The 18,132-nt window shown below is 41.5% G+C and overlaps 1 protein-coding gene across 1 annotated transcript in view; it reads right to left on the reverse strand.

Annotated features, from left to right (window-relative positions):
* Nucleotides 1-542: 542 nt before the first annotated feature.
* LOC121084760 (microtubule cross-linking factor 1-like) overlaps nt 543-18,132 on the reverse strand; it is a 32,156-nt gene continuing 14,566 nt past the window's right edge. The window contains exons 2-4 of the mRNA XM_040586668.1: nt 10,827-11,051; nt 9,192-9,350; nt 543-737 (exon numbers count right to left, since the gene is read on the reverse strand). Coding sequence (XP_040442602.1) covers nt 543-737; nt 9,192-9,350; nt 10,827-11,051 — 579 coding nt within the window. The remainder of the gene's footprint in view (nt 738-9,191; nt 9,351-10,826; nt 11,052-18,132) is intronic.

An 18,132-nucleotide genomic window follows, 5' to 3' on the forward strand; every position in this document is an offset into this window, starting at 1 on the left:
GGAGCCAGGCTTACCAGCAGAGTGCTAGGCATAGGGAAGGAGGAAAGCCCAGTGCCGTAGCATGTGGCAATGCAAAACTTGCCAAGACAGTCAGATCTTTCCCCCTCATTCATCCACTGACAGCTTGAGTAGTGTGATATTAATAATTCATAAGTTATCTGTGCAGTGAGTTACGTTCTTTTAAAAATAGAGCTAGAGAAGCAAGTGTAAATAATTAATATGAGAAGAGAAATAATCAATTAACCCTTTCAAAGAAGGACAAAAATCAATAGCTCTGACTTTTTTTCACCTGCCTAAGCATTTCTGGACAGTGCCATCCCCATGACTGCCAATACTCCAATGTGACATGTACTGCTACATGCAGCATCACCAGAACAAAACCACGCACGCTCTGGGAAATCAGGTAAGGAACTATGCATCTTGCAAAGCTCCTCTTCTCACCCTGACAGACTGTCTTTTCCCCTTTTCCATCCCACCACCCAGAGCTCCAGATGCTGGGATGAAATTACTGGTGATGTGAGATGAAAACAGTTGGCACCTGCTCACCGTGAGCCAGCCAAAGTATGGCAGGAAAGCTGCGCCTTGCGCAGCACCAAGCTTGCCGGTGATGCCAGCTTGCACTGAGCGCCAAATGAAGGGGTGTTTTTTAGGTTTATATACCCTTTCTCCTTCAGCTGGAGCTCCCTGATATGCTCGAAGCCAGATTCTCTTAGGATCTGTGCTGGCTCCTCAGAGCCCTGGGAGGAAAGCAGGGAGGGCAGGGCATGAGACATCTTTGAAACCAGATGCCCTTGGTACCCATCTCCACTCCAAACACTGTTTGACATTTCCTGTGTGAACAGTTGCCACACAGTGGCTGAACTGAATTTCACCAGAGAGAATAAAGACAAGGGATATTCCTAATTAGCTTCAGTGTATGCTCGCCTGTGCCTATCCCAGCTTTAAATCCCAGCTTCTGCTCACAGAACAGCAGCAACCCGTGAAAATCTGCTTGCCTCGGAACAGTCTTGCCCACACCTTGGCAAGGAAAGCAAAGGGTACTGTCTTCATCGAGGACTCCAGTGAAATGTGATTTTGGGGTTAACTGGCTGGGGGGCAGCTCTGGGAGAAGGGCCTGGCAGTGCTGGGGGACAGCTGCCCATGGGCCAGCAGTGTGCCCTGGGGGCCAAGAAGGCCCATGGGGGCCTGGGGGGCATCGGGAGGAACGTGGCCAGCAGGTGGAGGGAGGTGATCCTGCCCCTCTGCTCTGCCCTGCTGAGGCCCCACCTGGAGCGCTGTGTCCAGTGCTGGGCTCCCCAGTTCAGGAGAGACAGGGAACCGCTGGGGAGTGCCCAGCGGAGGGCTGTGAAGGGGATGATGAGGGGACTGGAGCATCTCCCTTGTGAGGACAGGCTGGGAGAGCTGGGCCTGCTCAGCCCGGAGAAGGGAAGACCGAGAGGGGATCTTATCAATGCACACAAATATCCCATGTGTGAGTGTCAAGAGGACGGGGCCAGGCTCTTTTCAGGGGTGCCCAGCGACAGGACAAGGGGCAACGGGCACAAACTGCAGCACAGGCAGCTCCATCTGAATATGAGGAAGGACTTCTTTACCCTGAGGGTGACAGAGCAGGGGCACAGGCTGCCCAGAGAGGCTGTGGAGTCTCCTTCTCTGGAGACATTCAAAACCCGCCTGGACACGATCCTGTGCAACAACCTGCTGTAGGTGACCCTGCTTTAGCAGGGGGTGGACTGGGTGATCTGCAGGGGTGCCTTCCAGCCCTGACCAACGTGTGATTCTGTAATATGGAAGCATGCCTTAATTTTCCCTCTCACAACAGCACTTGAAGTATTTGCTAGCAATTTTTCACTAGGGCTTGCTGAAGAAAACCGTTAATTATGCTGTGGATAGATTAAGGGAAGAAATGAAAAATAAGCCCATATTTTCCCAATGAAAGTTTTATATAGATGTCACAGAAGCTACAGTTTGTTTGCACTGTCACTGCTGAAGCCCATGTGACAGACAGAAGGATTATTTTTAGTAACTGGGTGGAGGATGGGGAGACTGATACACAATTTAAGCTTCATGGACGTTACCTCCATGCCAGTCTCTGTTATTGAAAGAGTAGCAGTCTTAGTTACTGAAAGACTTGTGACATATAATAAGAAAAACAGACAACAAATAAGGAGTAGAGGAATTTCGGTTACTATACAAAAAATATTTCCTTATAACTAACCAGTACCTGGACAATCATGCAGCTATGGTTAGGTCATTGTTCCTGCTGTAAATGCCATCACTTAAACATAATTTCTTCACACGCAAAGGCCAGTTGAGGTCCACCAAAGTATTTGGGAGCAAGGCCATGAAGGGGCTGAGCTAGAGGAAGCCCATGCCTGGGATATGGAGCTCTGATCAGGCTGCGTAACAGAAGAGCAGGGTTTTTTGCATGATACAAAAGTCTGGATCTGATCAGCAGAGTCACTATTAATTTCTCTCAAAACCCCTCACTTCAAACGTTATAACAGGATTTGGAAGCAGTGTCAGATGATTGCTAGCAAGTGTGGACAAATAGCAAATACCTAGAAAATACAGATTAGCTGGAGCTTGGTGGCAATGCATTTGGTAAGTCATAAATTCAGATGCAGATATTGTTTAGGGTGGGGGGCATGTATAAGCATAAGAGACTGGCACAAAACATTCTGAAAATGTTGGGGTTCTTTCTGTTTAAATCTATTTCTTAAAAATCTAAAAAGAAACAAGGACAGCGCATTAGAAGATGCATAATATACATCCTTAGAAAAAAACCAATTATGTTACCGAGTTTGCTTCTTAACTGCTATACATTTTGAGTCAAGCCAGACCCATTCCCATGCCTTCCCTCCACCCTGTTTGTTGGTATCAACACTGAGCAGACCACTTTACTTATCCGTACAGCTCCTGAAATACCATAATGAGTATAAATCACTCACTGTGGTTTAGGTACCAATTCATTATTTATCACAGTGAAAAAAAGGTACAGGAGACAAAATGGTGCTGTGGTAAAACTTTCATGCAGTTAATGGTTTTAGCTATGATTATTGCACAAGACTTCATTACTTATAACTGTCACAAGCAGTAACTTCTAAGCAGGGTTACTGAGTCAACATGGTGATCTTGCTTCGCCCTTTTAATATTATTTGAATCTACAGCTTACAAGTCTTCTCTTTGCCCTGTTTCTCAGCAAGTTCCCTTCAAGAAAAGTCATGTATTACAAAAATCAAAGACTTTTCACAGTTTATCCCTACTTCAAATCAATGTATAAATTTCATTTTAGAAATTACAGAAGAACATAAACATGTATGAAGCCCTAGCTAATGAAAACATAGGCAATATTTTCTACAGACAAGTGTCTGTTCACCAAGAATAATTTCTTCACTGTTTGTGTATTACTTGGGACTATATCTATATATTTATTCAGAGAGAAAAGAGGGAAAAGTGATTTCAGATTGGAATAATCATACTTATACACATGTTGCATGTGTTATGCACTACTTACAAGGTTCAAGGCAATGAAAATCGGATTGTCATGCTCAGCTCTAAGATGTAGCCTCCAGATTTCATTTTGATACATTATGTTTATAGAGCTGAATTCTTCTAGCAGCAAAATGCTCTCTACCTAGTGCACATGCACTTCAGAGCAAAATTTGTCTCTAAATATGCCTGAAAGACATTTAATCTCATCTTGTATATTTCTATCATTTTTACAAACACCTGAATGCAGGTTTTCACTCTGTTAAAAGGAACAGATATTTTAACAGAAAACCACTTTGACTGTTAAAAGCAGCAGCTACTGAGCTGTACCTCAAAAATCAGGTGCTGCCTGGCAGGAGGAGAGGGTAAGCTCAGGCATGATGACATCCCCATTAGCAAGTAAGTCTTGAATGAAAGAGCCTTGAGAGAAGCCACTGCCCTAAAAAGCCCACAGGTGACCTGGGAAAGCCCATTTACAGTATGTACTGATTTTCACCTCAGTCTGTGTCCTAGAGAGATGTGTTGGAGAAATTATTAACAGCCAGTGGATTTGCACTGCTCTTCTCTCATGCAGAAATGAATGGAAACAGCATTTCTTGCCTTCCCGTTTTGCCTCTCTCTTTCTTTGTGAAAACACCAGCAAACACAAGATGCAGCAGCCATGGTCCTCCATCAACTGGAAGTGATTTTCCGAGTGAACATGCCTGAAGAACAGCACTCACGCCTCTAATGGTCCCAACAATCTGGAGGACTCAATACACAAATGATTTCAAATGAAGCTGGCCAAGAAAACCTATGTCAAGGGGGAGGCAACTGCTACACCAGAGGGCCTTGCAAGAGAGAGAAAGCAACGTCTCCAGTTGCTCCCACTCCGGTCCTTCTGCTTTCAGCAGCAATATAGACTGTCACCTGCTCTGTAAGGCCATCCCACAAGCAGTAAATGACCCTTTCTTCCCAGTTATACAATTCTCATTCATTTCTTGCTAAATTATTTCATAGCGCTCACATCAAATCTTTCAGCAGCTGCTACCCCCATCCCTAAACCTCCCCTCTCTTTGTCCAGTCTGGCAGGGCTACCCTTCCCCAGCAGTGTCAGCGCTGCCACGGCCGTGCCTCTTTCTCTTCCCTGGCTGACAATGCCAAACCCAGACAAAGAATGCAAGAAAATACACATTTAACAGCTGTGAACAAGCAACTAACTCATTCTCCTCACAGGGAATAGAAGTGGGTCCTGTGCCATCTCAGAGCCTTTCTACAATAAGTAGCAAAAATGGTTTATTCTTCACCAGGTGCAGAGTTTTTAGAGAGAGGATTACTTGCAGGGGAATTCATGAACTGTAAATAAAGGCACCTAACACTTGCTGAGCATGATTTCATAGCTGCTTAAGCTTACAATAAAGATAGATCATCTAGTTGTGAAATACCTTGGCTGAGAAAATATAAGGAAGACGTACCCTAAAGATGCCCTGGTGGCTCCAAGGAAACAATGTTTGGGATGGGTTAGATGTTGAGTGGAAGATGTTCAGATCTCACAGAAAATCCTCTTGCTTTTATCAAGCCTTTGAGAAAAGATCTGGTTTGTAGATGCTCAGGACAGAATTGGTAAGGGTTTTCATTATTACAAAGAAAGAAAACTTTGGAAAGAGTTTTCTGAATGTTTGTTGGTTGACCAAGTTGAACTTTTAATATACATCAATATTTCTCATGAGCTGAATTAGGATATTAGAAAGAGGAAAATGACAGTTGCAGGGATGTTGCTGAGATAATCTGTTAGTGATAGAGTAATTTTTTTCCCCTGGAAACCCATTGACTCAAACGGCAATGTTAATAACTTACACAACAAGAAAAAAGGGAATCAAGCCTTGGCAGGGATATGTGTGCTTATTGAACCTGTGAGGGTACACTGCCTTTGCTTCTAAAGTTATAAGGAAGCAGCAGCTTTGGTAAGTCACAGAAAATCCTAGCAAATTCCTAGAAGGGACAGTTCTTAGACACATCTCAGTTTTGTAGGGATATGCTACAAAGAAGTGTTCACAGCAGTAGGAAAATTCTGACACTTTCATGTAGACTGCCACAAAAAAAGGCATCAGAGGGAGGCCTTTTTACCAGTTGAAAAGTTCAGAGAGAGAAAGAGGAGAGTTGAATAATGGAAACTGAAAAAGTAGGTGAATGTAACAGTGGAAAAAAAATCAATGAACCACAGGGCTACAGCAGTTAGAGAAGGCTGAAATGGAAAAACTTTTACAGCCAGTAAAGTTAAAAAATATTTGGAGAGAAAACATTATTACCCAGTGAAAGAAGTAGCTTCCAAATAATCAGTGGAAGTATTTCAGGCAGGAGTAGCAGAGTAATGAACCTACACAGCAGTAAACAAACAAAATCTAAAAAAAAATAGGAAGCATTATGGGAAAGGAAAGCAGCACCATATTATCTTTTGGCTAAGAGGACTGAAAAAAAAGAAACTAGAGTGGCACGATTAAGCAAAGTGAATGCCATGGTGCTGATGAAGACATTCAGAGAAGATCAGTGTCTAACTGGAAGACATCAGATTTGGATAAAACCCACAAGTATTGCTTAAAAATCCTTACTGATCCATACCTCAGCTCAAAACACATCTGTAGGAAAAGCTGCAAAAGGCTGGAGGGATGGAGCACACTTATGGAAAACAGGAAAAAAAAGGGAAAGTTATACAATTCCCATTCATTTCTTGCTAAATTATTTCATAGTGCTCACATCAAATCAAAAAAGAGAAAATTACCCTAAAAACCTGGAAGTGATTCACCAATGATCTGAAAGCTCCTTACTGAAACAATCAGTGAAAACCAGAATATTTTGATGACGGAGAGTGCCTGGCAGATACCAGAACAAAACAAGAGTCTTAGATGTGGTTTTGATAGATTATGCAAAAGCTTCTGAAAGCATGTTGTGAATATGGGACAAGCTTGGGAATACAGAAGCATCTGGGACTAGGGAGGGAAGTGCATTAGCTACAACACAATGGTAGGAGATAAAAGCACTGTGAAGGACATGGCAGGTGACTTCTTGTCACCTTTCCTCTTGTTGTAACTGCTTCTATTATTTGTAAAGCTGAAATACACTGAGAAATGTTATTTAGTGACAAAAGAGGAAAGCCTATCTCAAATCTACTTAACACAACTTGAAATTACATGGTCAGGAGGAGGCAAAAATTAATTTCCCAGTTAAAACTGCAAGTTTTTTTTGAAGGAAATATGAATTTTATTTAGACAGAGTGAGCCTCTACATATTTCACACCAAAAGAGCCTTGTTGAAAGTATCACAGGAGATTGAAACAGGTACTGGGACGAAAGCATACATAACAGCACTAAACATCATAAATGTAAGGGGTTCTTCAAAAGATTATGATAAAAACCAAAGATGGCTTTAGCGTGCTTTCACAGATGTGTATAATTCCTAAAGATATTTCAGCATGCAAAATACTTTGAAGGTAGCCATCCACTGCAGTGAGAAACTGTACCTGAGGGAATTGTACAGCAGGACAAAGCAGCAGTTAGCACTGGATTAAGCAATAAACACAAACGCAGATGTTTAAAATACGCAACGATATTACAGAAAATGAGCATATGGTGACAGTGAGCAAATACTGTCTAACTGGGTCTTGGGGCAACGCTCTAACTGGGCAACACTCTGGGACTGGATATGAAAGATGATGCTTCTAAGTGTCAGCCTTTCAATAGAGAAGATGTGTAGTCAGGGTGGATTGGCAAGAAGCTACATGGCCTTTGGGTCGTTTTTCTCCTGATATATAAGGCACTAGTTTTCCCACTGGATGTCTATAATACATTCTTTTAGAGCTTTGTATGCATTAAATGTTCCTAAAGAGGCATTGTTTCTGGTAGTTATTTGAACACATCTTAAGGCAAGAATATTTTTTTTTTTAGCAATGTCAACAATGCTGCAAACACATACTTATCTAGCACACATATGACCCTGTTTCTCCAACTTTTGGCTCATCTGTCTTTGTGTGACCTGCCGAGGACCCAAACCTCCATCTTCTCACCTACTGTGACCTTGTGAAATTCTGACTCCCAGAAAACCCGCCATTACTGGTAAAAAAAGTAGACTATCTCTACTATTACTACCACTACTACTACTACATCTTATCTACATCTTATGCCCTGTTGTGTCTCCAGATCAGTATGAATGCAGCCCATCATTCTACCGGCCATCTCCCCCTTTCTCTAGGTCCCCTCCAGCCTTTGCATCTTATGGGGTAAAGCCTGCTTCCAAAGTAAGGGTACATTCACTTCGACTTGCAGTGCTGCAGAGACCCAGTTGAGCTAGCGGGGCTTCCCTGCCCGGCTAGGCTGCAGCAATCTAAGCAGTAGGGTAAATTTAGCCTGGTTAGAGCTAGCTTGAGACTCCAGCACTGCTGGACTGGTTTCTTTCCTACTGCTCACCCACAATGTAGTTTCTCAAACTGCTTAATCCCAAAGACCATCAAGCAGTATCTAGTGCACCTGTGTGTCAATCAGCCGCAAGTAATGCGTTTGGCACTGTGGATGACACAGTATTTTTGTATGGAATCTAGACTGCAGACCCTGTAACATGGTATCACGTCCATTAAGCACAGCATTCACAAATAACATTGAGAAAGAAGGATAGCTAAAACATCATGCAGACCTTATCTTTTGTGTCAGGCTGCTATGTAGTCTAAGCAACACTGATATTTACATTGGCTGATGATATGTCCTGTTACATACAAAATATTCCAGAACTCTTGCACTGGACTCGTCCTAACCCAAATGCACAAAGAAATTAAATATGGGTTGTCCTTATAAAACTAAGTCAGGCTTTGTGCCAGTTGACTCACAAGCAATGTTTGAAAGATTAAAATAACACATAATTGTACCACCTCTCTAAATCGGACCAGGGCTCAGAGGATAAATGCCTTACCTCATTATGTTTAAATGCTCTGTCTCAATCTGGTTTAAAACAGAGCAGAGGCTGTGAGCTGCCAATCTGCTGTACTGTCAGAACAGAAATACCGCTACAGACCAGGATGTGGCCTCCACCGAAAAACCATGCTTAGTGTCTAGCTTTTATTTGCTGTCCTCTGCTCCTCAGCTCACTTGCTTCCAAGGATCATCGCTTCACCCAGTACAACTATGCGTCAGCACCAAGTGATGTGATCCCCTTTCTCACCAGACAGCAGTTCTGCACCTGAAGCGCAACGTTATTTATACCTTACAGACCACATTCCTGCTGCCTTGCTCATGCTGGTGGCTCCCACTGTCACTACTGCGGAGCACCAGCCAAAACGGCAGCTTGCCTATCTGAACCATCCTCTCAGAGACAAGTCATGCACACCTCATTTGACTCTCAAATAGGTGGAAGTCACAGTCTGTGTAAAGGAGAGTCAAAGCCAGCTGGAGTCAAATCAAAGATAGTTTTGCTCCAGTAGGAAGAAAGGCTTTAAGGAGCTGGTTCAAAATGAGACAGAAGCCCTGTGAGAAGCCTCAGACAAAAGTCCTAGCTTCATTGATTGACCTCTCTATTGCTTCTATATTACCAAGGCATTTGGGACGTACAACAAAGGAGACCTTTGGGGCAATTGTACAAGCAATATCAGCAAGGATTTAATGTAAAAATCAGTCTAAGACGTCTGTGTGTCAAATTACCCATCTAACCCAGCAACACTGCCCTGCATGGCTTTTGCTTACCTCTTTTAACTTGTCAAGCTCATTTTGCAGTGTCTGCTTGGATACTTCCACCTCAATAATTTGCTGCCGAAGGATTTCATTTTCATCTTCTGCTTTAACACGTTTCTCCTCCACACTCTCCAGCTCATGGTGCAGTCTGACAGAAACATCTTTGGCTACCTGGTCAGAAGAGCACAAATGCGTGAAGAGGATCCATGAGGAGCAACAGCTACAGTATGTCTCCTACAGCAGGAAGCGTATTACAGCCCTAGACAGCCAAGAGATTTTTAATTCAATTATGACTCTGTTGATGAAAGACTCCAAGGCTTCCAAGTACCAAAACAAATATTCATTTCTAATAAAGAAATCCAAAATGAAAATAAATTTGATTACCCATCTCCAGCTCCCTCTCCACACTATGCTACAGCAATGTCATGAACAGCAGAGGGAAAGAAGCAGATACCGAGCCTGCCCATCAAAGTCCCAGCATATCATGTTGGTGAAACAAAAGATGAAGAATTGTGCTAGAAAGTTGTCAGGTCATCGATCAAAGCCTCATCCATGCAGCAGTCTCATCCACCCAAATTTGCTGCCTAGCAAAACTCTAGCTAGGCAAGAGTGATATGAAAGCACAGAAATATATGCTCTCTTAGGTCTTCTGAGTCCAGCCTAACAAGAATAAATATTACTTCAAAAACATTTGGAAAGGTGATTCATCATGCAAAGTGATGAATTACTGAATTATAACAAGTCAGCAAAAACAAAGCAAAAAAACTAAAAAGACTCAGTAACTCTTTCACTCAAATCTGTGAACAAGATTTTTACTGAGTAATGTATCATTTCCATGATGAAAAGGTTATCATTTGTTTTCTATCATAAAAAAGAAAATTAGGCCTGACATTTTGAAAAGTTTGACATGTCACTCTGATTTCCACTGCTGTGGACCAATCATTGCAGTTTCAGAATATTTTATGGTTTGCATTTTTGAGTACAAAATGCTTAGTAATTCCAGTGGTAAGCAGTCCCCCTCTACAGAAGCTATTTTCGAAACAGCTGTAAGGTAGCCATATTAAGAAGAGTAAAGCTAGATAAGCATCCTGCCTATACAAAGCTTAGCCTTGATGGAAACATTTCTGAAAAACATAAGACATGTTCCAGTATGAACATAAATTTTACAGGAATTTGTGTTTCTATGGGAAGTGCATTTTGATTCTCTATCTGCATAAAATATTATAAATCTGTTCCTGTTACAAGTAACTCATTAGGCTCTAATAAATGCAACTTTGACTAAGGGTTTTTTTTCAGTTGTTCGGCATAAGCAAGAAGTGAAAAGGAAGGAAGCTGCCTGAATTGGGAAAAGCATATCAGGTTTTGTTGATACAGTTTTGCAAAGCTAAGGATTTCAGTAAAACAAGACCCTTTAAATCTTTCAAATGCACACACGTAACTTGACCGTATTTCTTTCATTCTTAAGGGGAGCACGTTTTTTACTCACTAACCCATCTTTTTATGATGATGAGCTGAATGTTTGTTCTCCACCACAGAAGAAGGAAATTGGTCCTGACATTTGGAGAATGTTTCACGTGTCACCCTCCCATTGCAGGGACCCACATCCCAGTCAGCTGCTTTCACTGTGAATATGAATCTCTCACACACCTTTAAATCTTGTTCCAGGCTCCTAATAAGCTCTCCATCCACATGGCCTGTTTGTGCAACTTTCAAGCTCTTCTGTTCTGCTTTCCTGAGACGATATTGCAGAATGCGGCAATTCTTGTTTGCCCGGTCCAGCTCTCGCCGGAGCTCCTGCAGCTGGTAAACATCTTCCTCTAAATAGCTGTCACGCATTTCTTCCATTTCAGCCCGAAGTTCATCCAGTTCATCCTGTGAGAAGTCAAAACAGTGCTCCATCATACCTCTAAATCTCACCCGTGGGAGTAAAATAGGAAGCATGCTCACTAGGATACCATTTTAATGAAGTGATACAGATAGCATCATGCAGCTCCAGAAGTCACAGGAACAGAAGTTTTATTCCAACATTGACTAATTATGCTGAACTACATCAATGAGTAATTGTTATATTTCTTACAATTGCTTTAAAAATTCAAAACAGAACAGATACAAATTTCAGGAGACTGATAAGTAACACCTTCATTTTACCATCTCTAATTAAAATCAAAAGTGCATAATACTTTACCACTCTCTGAATGGATCCCTTACTTTATTTAGACTACAGTAAACCTACTTAAGCAAGTACCTCAGCACCTCTGTGTGATGTGCCTTTTTCACAACCAGCACTTCCTAGAAATGAAATCTTCCCTCAAAATCTTTAATGAATCTTTACACCAAATACCAGAGTGCTCCATATGAAAATGCTGTCTCATCTGAGCCTAGCACTGTGCACATGACTAACGACAGATGGGTTGGGCGTGGGAGAAAGTGGGTTTCTGTTGTGTGCACACACATTTCAGTAACAGGACCACAGGGAAAAAAATCAAACCTGTGCCCGTGGGAATGATCTGGTCATTCTTTTCTGGGCTTCATGAACTGTCCCAGTTCCATATTATACCATGGGTGGCACATGCTCTCTCAAGTCAGATTTAAAGATTTACGGCTGAAAAGGATAAGCTCTATCATTCCCATTTGTTTAATCTGTGCATGACTGAAGCTTCAAAGCTAAAACTCTTATAAAGGTCTTCCAAGAACAGAGGTGTAAGCCATTAAACTGCTGCGTGAGGGGAAAACCATGACTCTACTAACTTTGAACAGAGGTGGGGGAAAAAAGTCAAGAAAAAGAGCCAGGAGGAGAATATTTGAAATGAACTATTAATTTTTTAAATTGTTTTCTTTAAAATTACATTTTATATCATAAAGACAAATTTTTCTGTTGAAAACATATCTTAAATAAGATTCAAGGAGAACTTGCACCAGAGCTAGCTGCACAGTCACCTCACTTCAGAACCGTAAATGATACTTGAAATATCAAGGACAGCTGGAGAATATTTCACACTTGTATCAGGTGGAAAAGACACTGCTATGGAGTTAGCTCCCATAACAAAGGCCCCCCTTTCCAGGCTGGACTGCCCCTGTCCAGTCCCTCCATGAACATGTCTGCCTACATCCCCCCGGTGGTCCTCTCAACCATTCCCCCTTCCCACAGCCTAGCTGGATGGACAGTCATGTTTTCCCATGTATTCATCATTCTCCACTGCAGCTTTAGAAACTAATGAGGGACAGATCTCGTCACTGAGCACAGTCACGACCAAAGGAAGATGTGGCAAACTTCTTTAGCCTCGTCAGCATAGTTATGTTAGAATTACAGTGTAACTCCTACCAAAAGCCCAGCCATGTATAAAAATTCCAGCTATGCTTTATACAGCTATGCTTTAACTTCAGTTTAGGGTAAGCACAAGGCTTGTTATTTCCAAAACGACCACTCTGGACCCAGCAGCGAGGCTTTGCTCCAGCAGTACAGCCCTCCCAGGGCTCTGCACAGTTCTCTCTAGATGCTCTGAAAGGACAGGCAGGTTTTCTCACAAGCACACCGTATTGCTATACATTCTCAATATATTCAGATTTCTGCTGTAGGAGCATCCTGTCCCACAATCTCCCTGGGACAGCTGCAGGAGGAGGAGATTTGTGTGGATAGAGAAGCTCAACGGTTACTCTCCGGTGAGCTGGATGATGCTCACGCCATACACTGACTGAAAAGGAATAGTATAAGCATGGTAACAGAAGTTACCTTTGCAGCCACGACATCCTTAGAAGTTGAAAATACATTAGTTAACCACAAACAGCAGACTGCGAGGAAGCAAACAAGCTCTGCAGACCAAACTCAGCAAGATTCTTTCAAAACAGTTTACGGTCCCGGCCCTATCTGTTCCTCTTCAGGGTACAGCCAAATGCTCTGGCCAATTTACAGCCAAAACCCTGCTGAAGTTTTGATAAATGATTGATATTTTTTAAAGGAAAAACATAGCAAAGTATGCTTGAGTAAACTGGGAAGGAGACCCGTTTTTCCTTTTCATGTACACACTTTACCACTATGCTTCATGTTTATAGATGCTTTCAAGAGGTAAAGTAAAAGTTCACCCAGCAAAGATGGAGATGCAGAAGAAAATGTCAAGGTTTTAGAAACGGGTTAAAACGTAGCAGTGGCTTTTGAACCTAAGAAAAGGAGTACACTTCTGTGTTATCAGTTTATGAACTAGGTATTTTGGCTAAGGTACTCATACCAAAAGTACATTCTTTACCTGTCAGAGCTAATACAGCCCTCTGGGATGAACAGGACCAGAATTATTGCCTAGGGCTGTCTGCAGACTCTGAAACTGAATCTATCTCAACTGGATTTAAGTTCAATTAACTTTTTAATATTATCTTCAGAATGCTAATGTTGGTTGTAAATTGAGAATTTTGAAATACAAATCCACAACAAACGAAGACATCTGTCGTCACCAAATTAATGGGATCTGGTTTATAATCTGATGTTTATGTTTCAGAACTAAGCAATGGCTTTCATGTATTAAGTGGCCTGCAAAGAGCAAATATAATGGTATTGCTCATCTCTAACTTCCTTATTATCTATATCAGGTTTTGGAATTAGTAGAGCTGGTTGGCTTCTAAAGACAAATAATCCACAATATTTGACTTCAAAGCTTTTACTACAACCAAATTTGGAAAGTGAAACTCATATAATTTTAAACAACCTGATCCCTGAAACAGTCATCCCATTGAAACCGAATATTCCCAAATCCTCTCAGCAGGCATGGGAGAGCCTTAAGAGTCACTCTGTCTCCATTGGAGATTGGGATCCAGCATCTGTCTTCCCACCAAAAAAAGTCCCCCAAAGAGCTGCAAGCATTGGCATGGGCTATATTTCAGGAGGTAGGCCTCTCTAGGAAAAATAACATATTTCTCAATCTCCCTTACCAGCACAATTCTGACCTTGCAAGTCTGTGATTTTTTTTGTTATACTTGCCTCTGTTTTTGGTTATAAATACAGTTTGCTTTTCTCTAGTGTAATTTTGCAGATGAACTGAAATTTAGGATGCAATCAAGAAGGCTGTACTTTAATACCTCGTATTGTTCTCCTCTCCGATATTTTTGTTTAAATCAATTGATCTTGTTTTCCATACTTATTTTTCTTCCTCCTCCCAAAACTTTCATATAGAAATCAGACTGTGCCCCGACCCTTGTATTTAGGAATACAGCATCCTTTGAACGAGCTTTGAAACATGGGAATGTCAATACAAGCACAACAAGGGCGCACACAGTTTTGCTCGTATCAGGAGCAGAAGCCTTACCATACAGGCTGCACACAGTGCCTGACCACTTTCCGCTGTGTAACCGCAGTGCCTGGGGCCTGGACCTACATAGTCTGTCCAGCCCAGGGATGAAAAACCCAAATGGGACACATTAAATCTGTTTGAGTAGCAGGATGAAGTCCTATTTTTATATATTAAAAATATATATACTGAGGCATGTAGCCACTGAATGTCAAAATATAGGAATATGATATATGCTCAGATTTTGCATGACAGCATACAATTATGGATGCTGGGATAATCTTTTACTGGTTACAGTAAAGACATAATCTTGTTCTTGATACAGGCCACAAAACCAGCAGCAAGGGTATAGATGCTTCCAGCTCATAACAGTTTATTCTCCTTGGCAGGTACTTGTGATTCTGCCATAGACGCTGAAACCTTGTGTAAAGCATCTCCTAAGTCAGAGCTGTTACAATTACACCAACAAAACCAGGGCAGCTTAAAGTGCTTTTCTAAAGTGATGCATGCACACAAAATGGAGGAAGCTAAGTTAAAGATCCAGAAAAGTGGAAATTGCAACTGAAACTGTGATGGTCCTGCTTACTAAACTAGAAAACCTATGGCTTTGAAGGAAAAGCATGCCCATCATTAGTGAAATCAAAGGTAAATGCAGCAAAGCCAGGATCTTAAAAATTCCCAGACTCAGTAGTTCACAAAAAAAAGATAATTTGGCTGTGAGGCAGTTGAAAAAAATACATAAATCCAGTTCCTGCCTTCGTTGAAATGTATTGTTCATATTACTATTATTATTGTCAGTGAGAATTAAAGCTTTTTCTCTCAGGAGGTATTGAGCTTCACACTGTGGACTTTAATATTGTAAAACTGAAGAAAGAGATCAGAACAGGCACTTAAAAGTAATTAGAACAAAAGTAAGAAAGCGGCCACCCCTCTTTGTGCATCTAAAAAATGGAGAGCCTGCTCCCTTCCTTAAACAGGGAGGACCTGCTCTGGCATCCCAAAGTGGTAATTGAAATTGGGAGGTTGAGTGCTGGCATAAGAAGCTTCACTCTGCTGTACATTCCTGTAGGGGATGAGAGCCTCCTCCTGATCCCTTTTAATTGAATGGTAATTACATTATCGCTTTCAGTAAGAACAGCACCAGTCAGAGTCTCTTGGAAGAAAGAATGTTGTTTAGGAAAAAGCTAAACTGCTTTTCTTTCTAGAAGTCACTTCGGTGATCAGAAAGAACAAATGGAAGTGTGGGAAAGAAAATAACTTTCTAACTGGCAGCTCTTTCCAAATTTGCAGTAGAAATCCAAGTTGCTCCTGAGTCTAACCGCTTACGGTTTCAGGTACTTGGCCCAAATGACTTCCTAAAGGCCAGCTATTTGGGGTGTAATAGGGATCACTCATCTGAGATTCATGGGGTAGCTGTATGAACGCAGGGCCATGCTTAAATAGCTGCTCCACTTGCAGGATTCCCCTGGACTTCAGTGCAAAAGCAACAGAATTAGGATTCACTGTTTCCCTGTCAGTCTACCAAGCCAAGGTGAGTTGCCTGAAAGGGGAAAGGCCGTGTGCAGTTTACATCACTGCGTAGCCCAAATACATACTGATGGTGCCTTTTCACATCTGTACTGTGCAAATTGAAGACTTGCCTGTCAGAAGAGAAGCCACTATCTCATTAATACCTTAACTGATGTCATGCTTGCTTGTTATTGATTTAATTTATAACGAAGTATAATTAAGGGTAAATTATAGGAATATGCCTTGTTTAGGATTCTTACAAAAAAAAAAAAAAAAAAAGAGAGAGAGAAAAAGAGTGTCAGGCCATGCAGCTATTACACTAAGTAACCCATACTCATATGAGTCATTCCCACTGAAAAGACCAGGAATACTTGTACAACTGATGAGCTGTGTCTACCCAGCCAGTCAGGTTGAGATTCGTAATGAGGTTTAAAAGTAAATTTTCCAATCATCCTCACTGACAGTACACTCAATTCAGCCCACAGAGTGCACAAGAACCAGATTCCTTCTGAAATTAAATAAACAGAGACTTATAGTCCAAGGGTGCACCAAAATGTGCTGCATTACAGTCGTCCAGAGGACTCAAGAGTAAAACACATGCATGATGGGGATGTTTCATTCAAGGGGCCAGACTAAATACAGTCCGAAGTAAGACCCCTAAACTGCATGTAAAGACAGAGGTAGGGGCTGATGCATCAGCACCAGCTGTGTCTAGGTCAGCTTGCTGATCTACCCTCACTGAGCTGAATTCTAGCTAATACAGAAAAAGCTCTTAACTCAGAGCATACATGGAGACTAAAAACTGGAACCCAATCATAAGTCAAAAAAAAAAAAGAAAAAAAAAAGCAATTTTGGAAATTACTGTTAGGGTGAAATTACATGCATAAAATAGCATAAAAGATGTACAGATACTGAATTCTTTACTATGCATTTCAGTTATGTATATTAGCAAACTGAAAGTCTTCATGCTCCAGTGAATTAGAATGTGTGCCCAGAAGTTATATACTAACCTGGAAATAAAAATGTACGAAACCAACAAATTGTATTGTATCTAAAAAAATGCAGATGAAGGATGAAATTTAATTGTTTATGTAAAAAATGTAAGAATTTATTAATTTAGCCAAAAGTTATATTTATAGATTTTGCCAGTGGTATTTTCTAAATAGAATGTTATTTAATATACATTAAATAAAATCAGGGGGAGTAAGTGAGGAAGAAAGGGTAAAAATTATGGTGCGTAGCTGCTATTGTGCTGGCGAATCCAGAAGTTCTAGAAAGCCCTTGATAAATCTAAGATTCATGAACTGTGATTTTACATAATCTCTGTTTTTGTTTTTTAGATATCTCAAGCTGTCTATATGTAGGAGATGCTGCTGCTGCTAAAGAATAAACACATCCCCCATATCACTTCACAGCAGAACTGCAGTAGGGATAAATACGCTATGGAAGGCTTTGGTTGGGAAGAAAATAACAATAGTTATTTTTGCCTCTTGCAAAATATGTTGATGTACCTGAAGTCCCTGGGCCCCTGATAGTATTTTTCAACTCTCAAACCAAACCAATTTACAAGTCGTGCACCAATCTGATGCTGTTTGAAGCTTGTGCACAAAACAAGGTAAGAACTGAAAAAAATCATAGGACTGTGAGCACCTGTTGACTTCAGGGCTGGTTTAAGCGTGCAGGATCCCAGGAAAGCAAGGGCAGTGTCTGTCAGCTTTTCTGCTTCATTCAAGCATTACCCCCAGTGTTGTTTCAACACACTTCCTCGACTGGGGCGGCTGAAGCTGTTTGAGCAGTCATCTTGCTGGTGCAACATCAATACAACTATTGAGGGTCACCAAGGGAAACTATTGCCTAGTGCATCACAGTTAATCCTCTTCAGGCAGTGACGGGGACACAGCTGGGGCTAACAAGGCACATGGCCTCACCATTCTTCCCCAGAGTGACATGTCCCCTCTGACAGCTGACCATCCCTCCAGCCGAGCCCAGCCACGCAGGTTTTATGCCCTGGGCAGGGTTATTGCCTCCGTTTTCTTTGGGACTGCCAGTCACCAGGTGGGAAAAGCAGCATGTTAAGCAGAGACGGGGCATGAGCTTTGTTTTGCTAACCCCAGTGACCCTCAATAAATGGAAAAAAATTAGTCCCGTCACTTTGCGTCATTTTTGCTCTG

Source organism: Falco naumanni, chromosome 3 (assembly GCF_017639655.2).
Source record: "Falco naumanni isolate bFalNau1 chromosome 3, bFalNau1.pat, whole genome shotgun sequence".
Classification (NCBI taxonomy): domain Eukaryota; kingdom Metazoa; phylum Chordata; class Aves; order Falconiformes; family Falconidae; genus Falco; species Falco naumanni.